This window comes from Trichosurus vulpecula, chromosome 1 (assembly GCF_011100635.1).
Source record: "Trichosurus vulpecula isolate mTriVul1 chromosome 1, mTriVul1.pri, whole genome shotgun sequence".
Lineage (NCBI taxonomy): Eukaryota > Metazoa > Chordata > Mammalia > Diprotodontia > Phalangeridae > Trichosurus > Trichosurus vulpecula.
The window spans coordinates 186,572,484-186,589,426 of record NC_050573.1 but is presented as its reverse complement, the minus strand read 5'-3'; the positions used below and the strand labels follow the sequence as shown (position 1 = coordinate 186,589,426).

The following is a 16,943-nucleotide window of genomic DNA, read 5'->3' as shown; positions in this document are numbered from 1 at the left end:
TTTTTTTTCATTCTACTTTAAGAATCATTTTTGGCAGAAATGCGCAATATTTGATGCACTGTCCCAGTAGGGAAGCTGTCAGAAAGGTCCAATACCTGTTAATGAAAATAAGTCATAGAATAATGGATAATAGTATAATAGATCTGGATCTGGAAGAGGCCTTAGAGACTGCCAAGTTCAATTTTCTCATTTTACAGATGAGGAAACTAAAGCACAGTGAAGTGACCTCCCAGGATAACATATATCTGTGGCAGGATCTGAACCTAGATCTTTTGACTTCGAGTCTCGTGTCTCATCCACTCTTCCAGAGATATCAAACAGAAGACGCATAACACTCCTGGGTGCAGCCAGGACCAGATTAAAATATAATTGGGAAGGCTCATGATAGAAAATGCTATTCACATCCAGGAAAAGAACTATGAAGTCTGAATACAGATCGAAACACACTTATTGCTCTCTTTTTTTTGTTTTATTTCTTCTTTCTCATGGTTCCTCCCATTGGTTCTAATTCTTCTTTATAACATGACTAATGTGAAAATATGTTTAATATGAATATATATGTAGAGCCTATATCAGATTGCACACCATCTTGGGGAAGTGGGAACAAATGGAAGGAGAGAAAATTTAGAACTCAAAATCCTATGGAAGTGAATGCTGAAAGCTAAAAATAAATTAATAAAAAATTAATTTGGAAATATTTAACAAAATAAATAAAAATACAATAAACATGGATCATGTTAACATGCACCTTTCTAAGTCAATATACAGGGATCCTTATGTACTGTTTCATGGTCCCTATTTCTATTTCACACCACTGCCCCCTACCACATTAACTCCCCAGGCAAGGGGATGGGGGGGGGAGAACTGGGGTGACAGAAGGGAGGGCAGACTGGGGAAAGGGGAAATCAGAATGTATGCCTTCTTGGGGTAGGGGAAGGGTAAAGATGGGGAGAAAATCTGTAACTCAAAATCTTGCGGAAATGAATGTTGAAAACTAAAAATAAACTAAAAAAAAAAAAAGATTAATAGCCATTCTCCAATAGAGAAGTAGTCAAAGGATATGTCAAAAGAACAATTTCAAAGTGTTCACAATCACATGAAAGAATGCTCCAAACCACTAATAATGAGAGAAACGCAAATCAAAACAACACTGAGGCTTTACCTCACGCTATGCAAATTGGCAAAAAATGACAATAGTTAATGTTAGTGGGGTTGTGGAACGACAGGTATGCTATGTCATTGGTGGGGCTGTGAAATGGTACAATCATTTTAGAAAGCAATTTGGAATTATGCAAATAAAGTGACTAAAACAATAAAAAAACTCCCAAGGCATCATCAAATGCTACAAATGAGAGCCTAGAAATCTGAGGTCCAAAAAAGTTATATGCCTTGCCCATTAACAAATACCCACTAAGGACTACTTGAAACTATTATAATTCAGTTTGGGTAGAATAGTGAGAGGAGGTGGTAAAGGAGTTGGGAAAAGGAGGGTTTTACCATTAATTCCCTAAAGCTATGATTACCACAATGCTCATGTAGTCCTCAAGTACCTCATGGTAACCACCCAGTTCCATTTCCTTTCAGGGAAATGAAACCTAGCAACTTGAGGTATACTCACAGATAACATCAAGGGCGCCTGAGCCAAGCCAAAGGGTACTTCCCCAAATATGACAACCACAGAAAATGGGAACAAGGTATTGACAAGAGAACGCTTAGCTCAGATCCCTGGTTATCATGCATGCAGATCATCAGCTCCTTTTGGAAGTATAAAATCACACATGTTTTCCATGTCTTATGTGGGAAGGGTACATGGTACCCTTGTACATGGTAAAGTTAGTTTGTCACTGGGGGTCAAAAGGTATCTCGATCATTTCTATTACAGGTAAATTCCCCATAGTAGTAGTCACCTGAGAAGTGACATCTTACTTAACTAAGCTCCTGCTTACCATTCCAATTGTTCAATTAAATATTCAATCTCTATATCAAATCCAGCACCTAGAGGTTTGCAGTTTTCTTTGGATTCTCTCGAGTCAGTTGGATACCGGGAGAATGAATACATATAATTATATTCATCTCTCACTGAACCAAGTCACCTGTTTTACTTATTCCAAGAAAGCCTCAATTTCAGGGAAAACACCCTAGTTCCTGGGAAATTTTCTCTACATGTCACACTGATCTTTAGTCTCATTCATAAGCTTCTTCACCGCTTTCAAAAGAGGTGCCTACGGAACACATCAGAATAAGCAATGCTGGTATGTACAAATAATAATGGGCAAAGATTTCTTCACTAAGTTTTTCTTAAACAGGGAATGAGAGGGCAAAAAAGGCAGCTGGACTTTTTGAAGTAGCAAAGAATTGGAAACAAAGTAGATGCCCATCAACTGCGGAATAGTTCAACAAACTGTGATACATGAATGTAATGGAATATCACTCCTACATAGGAAATAATGAATATTTAGAATTCATAGAAGCATGGGAAGATTTATATGACTTATGTAAGGTGAAGGAAGCAGAGTCCTTCCCTTCCACATCATGACTTTCCCTGTTGCAGTTCTGATCTATCACAGGTTGGCATAAGAAATTAAAAGGGAATTTTTTAGGAGTTTTGCATAAGCCACAGCCAACACACAAACGACACAGAAAAAGTTTAGAAACTCAGAAACACATAAAATATATGTATAGTATTGCATAATGTCAACATATTTTATCTTTTAATACCATAATAATTCAGACTTCTTCTCTGGTATGAAGGAAAGGTGTATCGCCAACGCAATATTCACAGTGCCGACGGCAACTATGAATACGCTAGTGTAGTTCTGAATCACAAAATATAACAGACTCTCCATATGGAAGACAGAACCAAAACATTTATTCAAACACCAGAAAGCCAAATCCCAACACCAGAAAGCCAAATTCATCACAGCAGCGAAGAAGTTTATACACATCATCACTGCAGGGGAAGCTGCCATTCCCAAGCCCTCCCCCTAGCTGCTTCTTCTCTCCCTCAGCTCTAACTGCTCTGACCAACTTCCTCCATTCTGCTCCACCCTTCCTGCCCCACCCATTCAGCAAGCTCTTCCCACCACAGGCTTCACAGTGATTTAGGATTACATGTGACTTAAGCAGGTCACATGGGCCTATTAATGGATGGGAAGATCTTCAAATTACATTACCATTACAGAAGGCCAAAATATTTTAGGTGGGTTTTCCACATCATGGTGCCCCTGACCCCTGAGATGTGGAAGGATAACTGTACATGGGTGGGTGGGGGGGGAACAAACAAACAAACCTGAACTCTCATTAGTTATAATAGCCAAGCTTAGCCCCTGAGAATTAACACAAAAATATGCCTTGCTCCCTTCTTTTCAGAGGTGGAGAATTATGGGTGTGGACCATTGCAGATGCAGTCAATGTGTGTGTTAGTTTTGATGAACTGCTCTCTCCCTTCTTTTTAAGTTTTTTATTAGCTGGGATGCCTTACTGGATAGAGGGAAGGGGAAGAAAATATTCAGAAATGAACATTAGGCTTTATTAACACATCAATAATTTTTTTAAAGAGAGAAGACTGTCAGAAAATTCTCCTATATCCAAAGTGTTTGCTACATGTAAGAGAGTCATTAGGGCAGTACAATTTAAAAAGCACAGTCCTGTTGCTCCTACCTGGCAACATGCTTGTGAACTTTTCAAAGAATACAAGACATTAGTCACAGCTCCGCCCATTACAAGGAGGGCATGGCTAAAAGAAACCAAAAATGCCAAATGTACCTAAACTTTTTAAAAAGTGCACTATAAAAAGACATAGATTGATACCCTAAGAAGAAATTTAAGGAAGATGATAAGAAGTTTTCCAAAAAAAATTTTTTAAAGATTTTTAATACTTGAAAATCCTCTATCTTGCCACATAAGCCTGTAACTTTCTGGAAATTATAGGAGATATTCCCTTTAGTTTAAATATAGGCCATGTATGTGATTAAAAGTACAATAAATGCTGCCCTTTGCTTTTAGGAGTTTCATATAGCACAGAAAAATCTGGGGAACCAAGAGCATCCAAAAATAGAATCAGGGCTGCCTGAAGGTACACTGGGTTCTCCCTTATTAGAAGTCTCACATACTCTAGATGTCCATCTTAGGGGGATGTTGTAAAGAGAATTCTTATACAAGTAATGGTTGAGCTAGATGGCGTCTGAGATTCCTTGCAAATCTGGGATTTGGAGAAAATGAAATTATTCTTAGCATTCATCTCTAAGTCAGATGGAAAAGATCGGAAGTGAAGTTATATATTTGATCTTCTAGAGGCACACATCATCAGAAATAAACTGGTGGACAGAGGAAAGAAACAGCATTATTCTATTAATTTTTCTGTCAATAAAAGAACCATACTTTGGAAAATAATTTGTTGGTTCAGAGTCAAAAGTACCTCCAGGCTGGCATGGTAAGACTGCCCATAGGTTATGAGCTGACTCTCTTATTCACAAGTACAAGGTCTGTATTAAGAGTAGGGGATATAGGAAAAGGAAGGCGGCCAACATGGCGGGCAGACTGGGCTGGTTCCTGAAGGAGGTCTGGGCCAAGGAGCCAGTGCTGACCGTGTCCTTCGCCATTGGTACCCTGGCTCTGCTCGTGTCCCCCCTGAGCCCATATACCAAGTACGCAGGCATAATCAACCGTGCGACCCCTTACAACTACCCCGTTCCCCACCGAGATGATGGCGACATGCCCGACATCCCCAGCCACCCCCAGGATCCCCAGGGGCCTTCTCTCCAATGGCTGAAGAATCTGTGAATCCTCCACCTGCCTCCTGTCCCCCAATAAACATCCTGTCTTCTCCTGGAAAAAAAAAGAGTAGGGGATATAAAGCAAGACAGATGACCGTTGACCACCATTCAGCTCTTAAGTATAGAAAACTGCAAATCCCGTAAGGGTAGTAGCATAGTAGAAAGAGTGCTTATTCACTTGGAGTAAGGAGACGTGGGTTCAAATCCTGCCTTAGACAGAAACTTTCAAGGCCTCAGTTTCCTCATCTATAAAATGAGGATATCAATGTTGAAAACTAAAATATTAAATAAATAATAAAATAAAATAAAAAAATATAAAATGAGGATAATAATAACACCTACCGAACAGTGTCGCTCTGGAGGATAAAATGAGACAATATTTGCAAAGTAGCCCTTTGTAAATGGCATTATTTTTCTCAACATATAAGGATAATTCTTTACTTACTTTCATAAGACAGTTATAAAGAAAATGTTTTATAAACCTCAAAAGTTCTATATGAATATTTTTCGATCTATTTTGTTAAGAGTTACTATAATTACGGGATCACAGATTCAGGTCCAGAAAAGACCTTAAGGGTCATCTGGCCAATCCCTCTTGTTTTAAAGTTGAGGAAAGTGTGGCCCAGAGATGTGACCTGACCAAGTTCACAGCTTAGTAAATATCAGAGCCTGGAGTCGAATTCAGGTTCTTTGACTCCAAATCCAACGTTCTTTCCATTACATGAGTGGTCCCCAATGGTTTTTGTTCCACAAACCTCTTTCACTTGCAAAAATGCATTGTGAACCCACAGGGTAATTTAATACTCATATAATACTCTTTTATACATTTATTCATAAGGTGCTTACAATAACAACAAGGTATACATGATCATACTAGCTTCAAATTGCTGCAGAAACAAACTTATAATGCTTCCAACATGCACATGTTGTCACAGAGGAAAAATACATTTGTAACATAAATGGGCAATTGTCTACCGCTTAAGGTGCCATTAGAGAATGTTCAGCATAGAACCCCTTGGACCATCCCATAAACTGCTAAATGGAAACTCCTACAACATATCGTGCTGTTTCACAGGCTACAGTTGGAATCCAGTTGGACTCAGTTAAAGGGCCACAGTTGAGGACCCAGAGGGCCACATGTGTCCTCAAGGCCACAGGTTCCCCACCCCTGACTACACTGTGCCTATTAAGTTCTGTTTCTGTGTCAGGTGCTAAGGAAAAAGGGGATCTGAGCAGCAAAGAATAAAATTTGGAAGAAAAAAGAAACACTTAAACTTGAGTTTGTTTGAAGAGGACATTGACAGAAAAAGTTTTATCTCAAGTTATAAAAGTTCCACATGCTTAAATGCCTCTGACTCCAGAAACAAGTATGGTGAAGGCGTCATGATGAAAAATGCTATCCACATCCAGAGAACAAACTGATAGAACCTGAATGCAGATCAAAGCATACTATTTTTCACTTTTTCTTGGGTTTTTTATCTGCTTCTTCTTTCACAACATGACTAATGTGGAAATGTTTTATATGACTGCTTACCATCTTAGGGAGGAGGGAGGTGAAGGAAGGAGGAAGAAAATTTAGAACTCAAAGTTTTTTTTTTTAAATAATGTTAAAAATTGTCTTTACGTGTAATTGGGAAAAAATAAAATATTCAAATTGAAAAAAAAGAAATTAGTATGGTGGGTTTGAGTTTGGGGTGGGGGCTGGAAAGGAATAGGTCCAGAAGAGAAGGAAGAAGAGAAGCCAACTTTTTCCCAGTTTGTAGTATGTTTTAAAAAGGAGCCCCAGCAATTCTACCTATGTCTATAAATGTCTTCTGTACTATAAAGTACTCATTATATGAGAGGAGCCAAGCACTGATAGGAGAGAACAGGAAAACCATTTTCTCTCCTGTGTTTGCATTAAGACTGCTGAAGAAAGGAACACTTCAGAAGCAAGGCAGGAAGCACAGGGTGTATAAGGAATTTTCATATTCTGCTGGCAACCCAAAAAAGCAATATGCTCCCAAAAATATGCAGTGGGTGGGAGAGCTCTGACATTGGAAGTATTTTTAACTAATGTAGCTGCAGCCTGTTAGACTAGCCAAAATCAGAGGTAGCTAATTTCTTGTAAAACTATAATAATAAAAGGGGGAAGGCAGAAGAATAATGCTCTAACAGGATAATTATATTGAAAATTTTACAAACTTTTCCTTAAATAGTGCTTTAGCAATAGGGCACTTAACGAGAGTAATAGGATCATTTATCTTTTCACAACCAGAGTTACCCAAATTTACAATCCCCAGTACCTTGCAGCAAATGGGTACTTAAATCTCTGTGAAATTCACTGTAAATAGGCTACAAAGACAAGTGTAATATGAATTATCTGTGGAGCTGTGTCATCTCTGGATAGACCTGGGAAATTATGGGAAGGCTGACTCAGGAATAAAGGACAAAGAAAGGGAAACCCATGACTGTTTGTCTTTAATGAGACAAAGAATTCAGTGCCAAGGCTGTGATGTAAGTGGAGTCACAGACTTGATGAGATAACACATCACTGGGAAAGTGCAATATAGAAGAAGTTTTCCAAGAAAGGAGGGTGTGAGCAAAGGGATAAACCACAATAGACACAGTACCGCCATGCATAGTCAAGCTATAACACAAATACTGGAACCTCACCACAACAGTTTTTACGTATTGCTCTCTCCTCCCACCCTATAGAAAATAAAAGCTGAGAAGGTCCAATCCTTGCTTAGTGATGAATACACCCCCCATGGCTCCTGGGACATATTGACACACCTTGCTAAAGTTTACCATCAACCTGAGAATGAGCAGATAGTGCTGATGTTAGAGTCTATTCCCAACCTAATGATTTATTTAGCTGGTGGTTGGTATCCTCAGTGTAAGCTATTAAGCCAACAAAATATGTTGAATCTGGCTGTGCATAGATCACTGTTGGACATTATGGCTAAGTGTCGGCTCCCAGGTAAACGCATATGATAAAGGAAGCCAGACAAGTTAGCTGATAGCAACATGAACACAAATTTCATTTCGAAGGAAAAGTATAAATCTCTTAAATTAGGTTATATTAAGGCACGTTACCTTCAGTTAAACCATTTGTCAATTAGAAGTATTACAAAACTGTATAAGATGGAAAAATTGAAGGTACGTTCTCATAGATCATAGATCATAGATCTCACTACATTGAATAGAGAAGCTAATGTATTTTGATCAGGATAGAATGTACATTCAAAGATAATCCTGAAAAACTAGATAATGTCCCCTCAAAAACAAAATAAAACACAACAGGATAAAGTTCAAATTAACACACAATAACCACACACATAAAAATATTATGTAGTTGGGGAATTACTTTTCAGACCTAGACTGAGCAGGAAAAGACCTGGAAGTCTTAGCAGACCAAAGTTGGATGACTCAGAAACAAGATGCTACTCAAAAATCAAAGAGGATAATAATATGTTACAGGTCATTTGAAATAGGTTACACTAACACTGATTGTTAATACATGATCCAGCAAGTAATCCTTCATGAATACTCTACTTCTGTCAGAGCACTGAGGCTCATTTAGACAATTATCACCTCTACGTTTTAAAGAGGATATGTGGAAACCATAAGGGATCCTGAGAAAAGTAAGAATTAATGATTCAGGGAATGAATCCATTTTAATAAGGAAGTACAGCACCAAGCAAGGAACATTGGCTCTAAAATCAAAGCACCTAGGTTCAATTCCCAACTCTGATATTTACTTACTGTAAGACTTTAGACAAGTCATTTAACCTCCTGGGCCTCAGCTTCCTGATCTCTAAAATAAAGAGGTTGGAACTGATGACCTCAGCCACAGAGGTCCCTTCCTAAAAGACTCCATTAGATATAAGGAAGCCTTTAAAGGAGGCTGTTATCATCTCCATTTCCAGAAATTACTTAGCTCAGAGCATGGGGTTAATGATGCCAAGATTCCACATTTAATGTGCTTATACTGGCCATTTGATTTTGTTTGGTTCAATGGCCACAGACTCCACCTCAAACTCTGACACCAACAGTCTGGGACAAGGCCAGAGAGAGAGGCTAAGGCCCTACATACCCATTCCTGCCATTTCTGAATCTGGAAAAACTGAGAGTTGGTACATTTTAAAATAATCCAAGAAGAGGCTTTCTAATCTGACAGGTATTCCAGAGTAACATTTGCTTGTATAGCACTGACAAAACAAAATGTCTACTTTGCTTTGAATTTGTGGTTCGTAAGTAATACGACAAACAAGAAACACTTTCTCAACAAATCTTTGAAGCTGAATCAGGAAGACCTGAGTTTAAATTAGACATTGGATACTGATTAGTTGTGTGATTCCCAGGCAAGTCACATAACCTTTATTTGCCTCAGTTTCCTCACCTGTAAAATGGAAGTAATAACAGCAACAGGATTGTTGTAAGGAACAAATGAGATATTTGCAAAGTGACACATTGTCAGGCACATAGTCAGTATTTAACAAATGTTGTTCCCTTCATCCTTCCTCTTCTATCTCAATGTAAATCAATAACTTCTGAAATCATGGTCCTAGAGAATGGGAGGAGGGCGGATATAGTGGTTTTTAATGCCTTTAATCTCAACACTTTCTGTCTCTAACTTTCAAGATACCAACAAGGGTATATGAAATTGTAATAGATGATTATATTACAAAGTTCATTTTTTTCTTGAAATGGAACTAATAATTGAAATGTAATTTTTATTTCTTCCGAACTCTGCTCCATAGGGAAAAGGCATTTTAGTACTGAGAATTATCTTTTAGGCCTAAATGTTTTCTAAAAGACTCACTGCTATTGGAATAAAGCAGGCTTTTTAGACAACACTAATATCCAAATTCCTCATAATTAGCCCTAACCCCTAAATAATACATTCACTGGGGAACTACATAAAAATGCAATTTTATTAAGGTAAAATAAAAAAAATCATATTCTGGGATATCAAAGTTAATAGTTGCTCAGAAGCCATTATTTTCTGCAAATGACTCAGCTTGACTGTCTTCAGCATAGTCTCATCACTACCACAGAAGAACCAAATCCCGATCAGGTAGGTATAAATCCATTCCCAGCTCTCCTAACAGAATTAGGTAATCAAAGTAGGCAGGAATGACTGTGTAGTTGGCATTTCAATGATTTCTTTAAAAAGGTAATTTATACTGCTCCTCTCCACTGGCCTCCTCCTTCCCCACCTCCTCCAGCACACCCTTGCTTTTTTAATCAGTAAGAGTCCTTTCTCCTAGAGCTATCTGCACCGCCCTACAGAAAAGCTATCTTCTCTTTCCTGGCACGTCACTCCCTTCAGAGCAAGAAATGATCCCACTTAGATATTCAGTATATCAATAAGTACTTTATTATCAAGCACCTACTACGTTGTCAGTCACTGGGCTACAAAGAAAGGTAAAAGATGGTCCCTACTCTCAAGGAGGTCACTGTCTAACAGGAGAAAAAGTACAAACAACTATTTACAAACAGGATACACACACACATACAGTATACATATAATAAATTAGAAATAGTCAATGGAAGAAAAGCAGTAGCATTAAGGGGTAGAAGGAAAGCCTTCTTCTAGAAGATGGGATTTTAGTTAAGACTTGAAAGGAAGTCAGGCAAGAATGATATCATTAATACATTTCCAAAGTTCAAGGAGGTGATGCAATAGATAGAAAGTACCTGGCCTGGAGTCAAGAAGACTCCTTTCCCTGAGTTCAAATTTTGTCTTGCTCTCTGCCTTAATACAACCCAATTTAAGAGATTCATACTTGTCTTAATAGCTGTGCGACCCTAGGCAAGTCACTTAACCCTGTTTGCCTTGGTTTCCTCATCTGTAAAATGAGCTGGAGAAGAAAACGGCAAAGCACTCCAGTATCTGCTGAGAAAGCCCTTAAATGGGGTCACAAAGAGTAGGACACGACTAAAAGGAGTGATCAACAACAAAGTTCAAGGAAAAATATTTAGAAAGCAACATGCATCAAATGCCCTGCCTCAGCCCCCTCTCCCCACAATCCCCCAGCAAAGTAAAGAAGTTAGACCAAATGAGCCTTAAGCTCCCTTCTAATTTAGCATCTGATCCTATTTACCAAGTTAAATTTTCGAATCATAAATTGTAATTGCCAAATTATGAATAACACTAAATTGCTTAATGGTATATTTAAGTGTAGATTTGGAAACTAAATCCCCTCATTTCACAGGCTTACATATCTTGCAGCTAGTGTCTGAGCCGAAACTAGAACCTAGGTCTTCTGACTCTTAATCCAGTTTTCTTACCATGCTTGGTCCCTATAAACCAGCTTAGCTTGCGGAATGAATAAAAGCACATATAACCATGTAAAGTTCTGAGGATGTCAAAGAAATGCATGAGGGACTAGAAACCTCAGTTCCTGTTTTTTTTAAACTGAGTGCTTCTCCAAACATTCATCTGGTAAAGGGGTCTTAACTACCTCGACAGTAAAATACACTCCTTTGCCAAACCACAAGTTTTTGTAAGAAGGAATCTGCAATGCAAGAAAGTAAGGAGGTTGTTTTGTGGCTGCAGAAAGAACCAATAACATAATGTTAGAACCGATAAGGAAACTGCTCTCTGTACCTCATCACTGTGCTAAGGGGAGCCAGCCAGGTTTTGCAGCATCAACCTACTAGCTAAATAGACTGTGACTAAGACTAAGGGCAAGTTTTCGAGGATTTGGGGTTACCCTGATTTTTAATCAAACATAATGAACTTTGAAACCATTGTTCCTCTAGGAAGGGGAAAGAGCTAGTTGACCATGAGTTGGGATTCAAACTTCCAGTTCCTGAGAACCTGTTAACAATTAGCCAGAAATAACTTTCGCTACAGGTTCTCAAATATTATAACAGTAGGAAGGTTCTTTAATATTATAGCAGTAGGTAGGGAAAGACTACATTTCGCAGGATGCCTTGGTTCAATGTCATACTCATTGAAAACACAAGAACTCTCAACTCCTGTGCACCTGCAGTAAAAAACTGATTGTCATCAGGAGAACTGCGGGAACAGAAGCCAAGATAAAGGAAGTGGAGCTTGCTGCAGGATCCATGAGCATGAAGAAGAGAAGCTTCTAAAAATAAGAGGAAACAATAGGGGCTTTTTTTTTGGTTGTTGTTGGATTAGACATGGATCAAAGAAATGAGATATTCTGGCTGTAGAAAAGCTATTAAACTGCAACTTTGCCCAGAAGTGATGAGTAGGATGTGATCTAGCCAGTCCTAGGAGTACAAGTAACACACATGTGGGTAACTAGGCTGCTACCCAGTTATAGCGAGAACAGTTTTCAAGCCATGATACTGGGTTGCGTGTGTGTGTGTGTGTGTGTGTGTGTGTGTGTGTGTGTGGCTGTGTGTGAGATAGGAGGGGGTTGCACTTAAGCTTTCAAAGTATAACATACCCCATCCTTTTTTTAGCCAGGTAGGGCAGCATAGGTAATGTATAGAGTTCTGGGCCTGGAGTCAGGAAGACCTGAGTTCAATTTTGACCTCAGGCAGCTTACTAGCTGTGTGAGCCTTGGCAAGTAATTTAGCCTGTCTGAAACAGTTTTCCCATCTGTAAAATAAGGATAATATCATCATCTCTCTTGCAGGGTTGTAGTGAGGATCAAATAAGATAATGTTTCTAAAGCATCTGGTACATAATAGGCACAATATAAACACTTGTTCTCCCTTTCCCTCCCTTGTGGACCTTTGAGTCTTAGAAGAGTTTGTTTTCTAAACTACTCTGGGAGGAAAAGCACAAGAGACTATACTCATTTGGGAATTTGTACTAATGCTATTTCCTCTTTTACTTTGCTGTTAATCTTGTTCCTCAGTTAAACGTTTTAATGTTACAGTGTAATTCTTACTCTAGATCTGTGAGTACAATAAGCCACCACATATTTGGACACAAGTTAATTTTGATTTAATTCAATTCAATAAACATTTATTAAGCATCTATGATGTGCCCAGCACTGTACATAAGCACACTGGAACTTCTGATGCTCTGAGTTGTTATTGTTGTGGAGTTCATTTTGTTGGGGTTTTTTTTCACTTTTTTGTCCCAAACTGGATAGAGAGAAGCAAACCAGAGAGACAAGATATCATTCAAAAGCCCCAACATTTTTGAATACAAGTCTGAGACATTGTATCGGTATCTACAAACACGCTACAATGTGTACCACAATCCAAATGAATAGATGCCTCTCCCACTATACTTAAGGAAGTATATCCTGTATTCAAATGAAGAAAATGACCAGAAATATGCCCCTGTCCATATTGCAGAGGCAGACAAGAACTACTTACTTGTTTAGAAAAAAAAATAAACGCCAAAAGCTTTTTTTTCAGTACAACAGCTTTCACGAATTTTTAAACAAAAGAATCCAAAGTTTATTATGTAATAGCCATACAAAAGGAGATCTGGAAAAAAAAAAGACCAAGCTCTCCTGACCACCAATAAGTATACTGACTTCAAGTTGGTGACATTCTTAGTTTCTTTACTAGGGTTTTTTTTTAACTAGGATAGAAAGCATAGAAAGGCTCAAATTTAAAGTCAGCAAACAGTATTTAGACCTATTTTGATGTGCTGTTTTTTTTAAAAATAATGAACTTAAAGTTACAATATGCTCTCTATTATCTGAATACTAACTGTCCAAAATTAAAATTGGGAATAGTCATGGGAGGAGGTCCCAAAAAACTGCTATTCTTTATCCTCTCCTTTCCCCTCAATCCCTGTTCAGTCACTGAAAACAGATATAAATTAACACCAGCAAACTTAGAACAGTGTTTCCAGTGTTTAGCACAGTGCCTGGCATATAGTAAGCACTTAATAAATGCTTCTTGACTGACAACAGCAAACCAAAGAGATCTGATGATCAGAGGCAGCCTGAAGGGGAACCCTAGCACTTCAGTCATGGTTCTTGCATACAGCTGTAGCTTCCATTCCATGGATAGCCCCATAGGGCAGGGTCCAGAGACAGAGCCTTTGGAAGCATGATTCCTGTGGCCACTTGGCCCCTTTCCAATGCCCAAAATAATTGCTTATGCAAAATAGGTGCAATCTCCAGTTATTTGGACTTTGCTCACCCACAAACCAACATCTGGGTTCAGCATGATTCCTGATCTCCACCTCAATCTACAGATCTCAGACCCTAAAGGATCTAGCTGAATAGGAAAATGAGGCCACAAGTCATGGTCAGGAAAGCATAGAAATGTGACCTGTTTGCAGAATAATTAAAGAAGTGTATCTTTTTTAATGTACACATATGTATTTTAACATTGGGACTTAGTCCTAAAACATTGGGACCAAGTCTCTGGAGGAATGAAGTAAACTCACAAAACACTGACTGTCTAATGCAAGTAACTGGCTTTTATGTTTGATACTTAAATTTCCCAAGAAGCTAAATGGCCATATGTAGAAATGGCATTTCTTCTGTTCCGTGAGATAATACATTTTTCTTCATTATAGGAATAAACCCCTTCTTCGGTTCATGGCTAGTGACCAGAAAGCTGCTTCCAAAAAAAATCCATTTCTTATGCTGACCTATTTTGGAAACCTAAATTCCCAATAACTAAATTGCCAATAAGCTGAAGCCATTCATTAGAATGGGGCTATTGAATTCCAAGGAAATGTTCCTGGGGGATCAGCCCCAAGATATTTGGCACAGATTACTGTAAATATTTGTAAAGCACTGAGTAAATGGACAGTGTTTGACTGCCCTCAAACCTATACTTCCAACAGTGTGGCAGAGGCTAGGGTTAGAGCATAGCTGGGTTGCAACTTTTTTTAATAAAAAAAACTGTGACCTGATTCTGCCTGCTTCAGTGACTGCTCAAAATTTCTCCTGTGTTGACTAAGCATGTTTACCTTAAGTGAGTTTCTGCACTGATTAAATCTGTTTCGGTTAACCAGATTCTCCTTTTGCAGGAGAGGTTTTTTCTATCACCATCTTCTTCCCAAGGGGGTATCTGTCACAAAGAATAAAATACTAATGGGGGCCAAAGGTATGGGGGAGGGAGCAGAGATTGATTTCATAAAGCTACACTTTAATTGGCTTTGTGGGTGTAATTGCGAATTTGTTTACAGATCACTAGGGGAGAGAGACTAGAAAAACTCCAGAGGTATATGCTCCCTCAAAAGTTAAAAGGTAGGAAGGAAGAAAAGAACAAGGAGAGAGGGATAAAGTCAGCAAAGGGAAAAGAAGTGGGGCAGCTACAGCCTGGTAAATGAATGTTGCTCACAAAGAAAGCTAGATCTTATGATTGGCCGGCTCCGGTGTGAAGACTGGCCGGTTTCCTTTAGCCTCTCTCACCCACACCCTAAAAAACTGAGTCATTTTAAAGTTAGTTTACTTTGCTGGTAGACCTACAGACGGCCAATCTGCTCTTTCAGGAATTTTTAGGTCATGTTACTCGCTAAAGGGATGTTGTTTGAGGGTGGATATTTTAATTCTTGACTTTTGATGCTACAAGACTGGTTTCTTCCAGAAATGCCCAAATGGAAGTCCAGGAATATTCCTGCTGGGAACCACTTCTAACATTCTAGCAAAATGCGTGGGGCAGAGAAGAGAACAGCCAGACTGGACTCCAGGCATGAAGTCAGTGCATTTCCTTCACAATAGTAAATTCCACACGGAGAAACTAAAACATAAGAAGTTCACCCTACAGAGGTAGTATTGCAGTTGAATGCCTAAGACGGATAGGGAAAGTGAAAGACACAAAGAGTTTGTATTGGAAAAGAAAGCTTATGGGGGGGAAGCAAAAGCTTCACCCCTCCCCATATTTTTAAAAACACACATTAGGAATCACTTTAATTTTAATCAATAATAAGTAAACATTTATTAACCCTACTATGTGCCAAGCACTGCATTTTAAATAAGCTGACATCTGAAATAAGTACAACAGGGAATATACAATTTCAACGTTCCACTTCCTTTCACATATAAGCAACCAAACAATAATCATGCGTAAGGCACGATGGTTGACATAGGAGTTTATTTTATTGATGTCAGTGTTTGGGGGAACAAGGCCAGTTATTACCAAGCAACAGCAGGTAAACATCTACATACGCTACTACTTAAATCACAAGCCAAGGTTTGGGCTAATGCTTTTTGCATTTTTCAAATGCACTTCTGAAAAAAATACTGATTGCCTAGTGTAACAACTAGTTTTTTTCCTTTAAGAAAATATTTTAAAATACAAATAGAATAACATGTTTTCAAGACCTTTATAACCAAGCATCCATGAATTAATTTAATCACCTATCCTAGCAAGCACTGTCTGCAGAAAACTGAGCGAAAAATCATACAAGTCATGGTTCTTGATCAGAATCCCCTGTTCTAATCCCAAACACTATATTCCTCTTTCTGGCACTCTCACATTAAGTAAAATTAAGCAGAATAGAAAGCAAGCGCTCAGAAACATACCTTGCACCAAGAGGTTGGTGGCCACCAGCAGCTGTCTGACTTTCGGACAGCCCCACTCTCACTCCTCAGGGCAGCTGAGGAGGTTCATAATATCACCAACCACTCTGGGCTTCTCACCGACTGGAGGAGAAACTGTTTCATCGCTCTCCCTGGGAGCTTTGCCCGTGTGCAGCTGCTGACAGCTATACACTTTTCAGGATTGCAACAGGACTCGTCTTTCCCAGACCTTTTATAAAGGGACGGTGTGGGACAATCTCCTCCTTGCTCTCAAGAGCATATTGCTATCATAGCTTACACAGGCAAAGCAGGGTAGCGCAGCGGCTAGCAAGCAGCAGCTTTGGGGGGGCGGTGAGGGGGAAAGAGCTGCATTTATTTATACAGGAAGCTCCAGCGCAGCACTTCCTACTTCCCATCTGAGTCTCACTTTGGCTGCAGGTGACTGTTTTAACCCTGTCAGAACCTTGCACCCGCGGTGCACTCGGCAGCTCCTTCTTGCAGGATTTCTAGCATGCTTTCAATAGGTTCTCCTGGGGTAGAAAGTGCGAGAAAGGCTGAAAGGGGCACCTGTTAAGCCATTAGCCCTCTAGCGCCTACTTGTCTCGCCCAGGCTGGGGAACCTCTCTTTGCTCTCAAGGCTCTCTGCTTTCTCTTGAACACGTAGCTTGAACTCAGCTCCCTCTCGCAGGTTTCCTCCCCTTCCTTTCCTCCTAGACCCCCTTTGTCTTTTTTTCCCTTCTCCCACAAGCGTCTA

At 39.2% G+C, this 16,943-nt stretch overlaps 2 protein-coding genes across 2 annotated transcripts in view; one reads left to right on the top strand and one right to left on the bottom strand.

Moving 5' to 3' along the window:
• Positions 1-16,490, bottom strand: part of RNF144B (ring finger protein 144B) — a 92,609-nt gene extending 76,119 nt beyond the window's left edge. Inside the window, exon 1 of the mRNA XM_036742353.1 lies at positions 16,193-16,490. The gene's annotated coding sequence lies outside the window, so the exon portion shown is untranslated. The remainder of the gene's footprint in view (positions 1-16,192) is intronic.
• LOC118834914 (NADH dehydrogenase [ubiquinone] 1 alpha subcomplex subunit 3-like) lies at positions 4,528-4,788 on the top strand. The gene has a single exon (XM_036742354.1). It carries the CDS (start codon positions 4,528-4,530, stop codon positions 4,780-4,782), a length of 255 nt encoding a protein of 84 aa, XP_036598249.1. The 3' UTR covers positions 4,783-4,788.
• Positions 16,491-16,943: the final 453 nt, after the last annotated feature.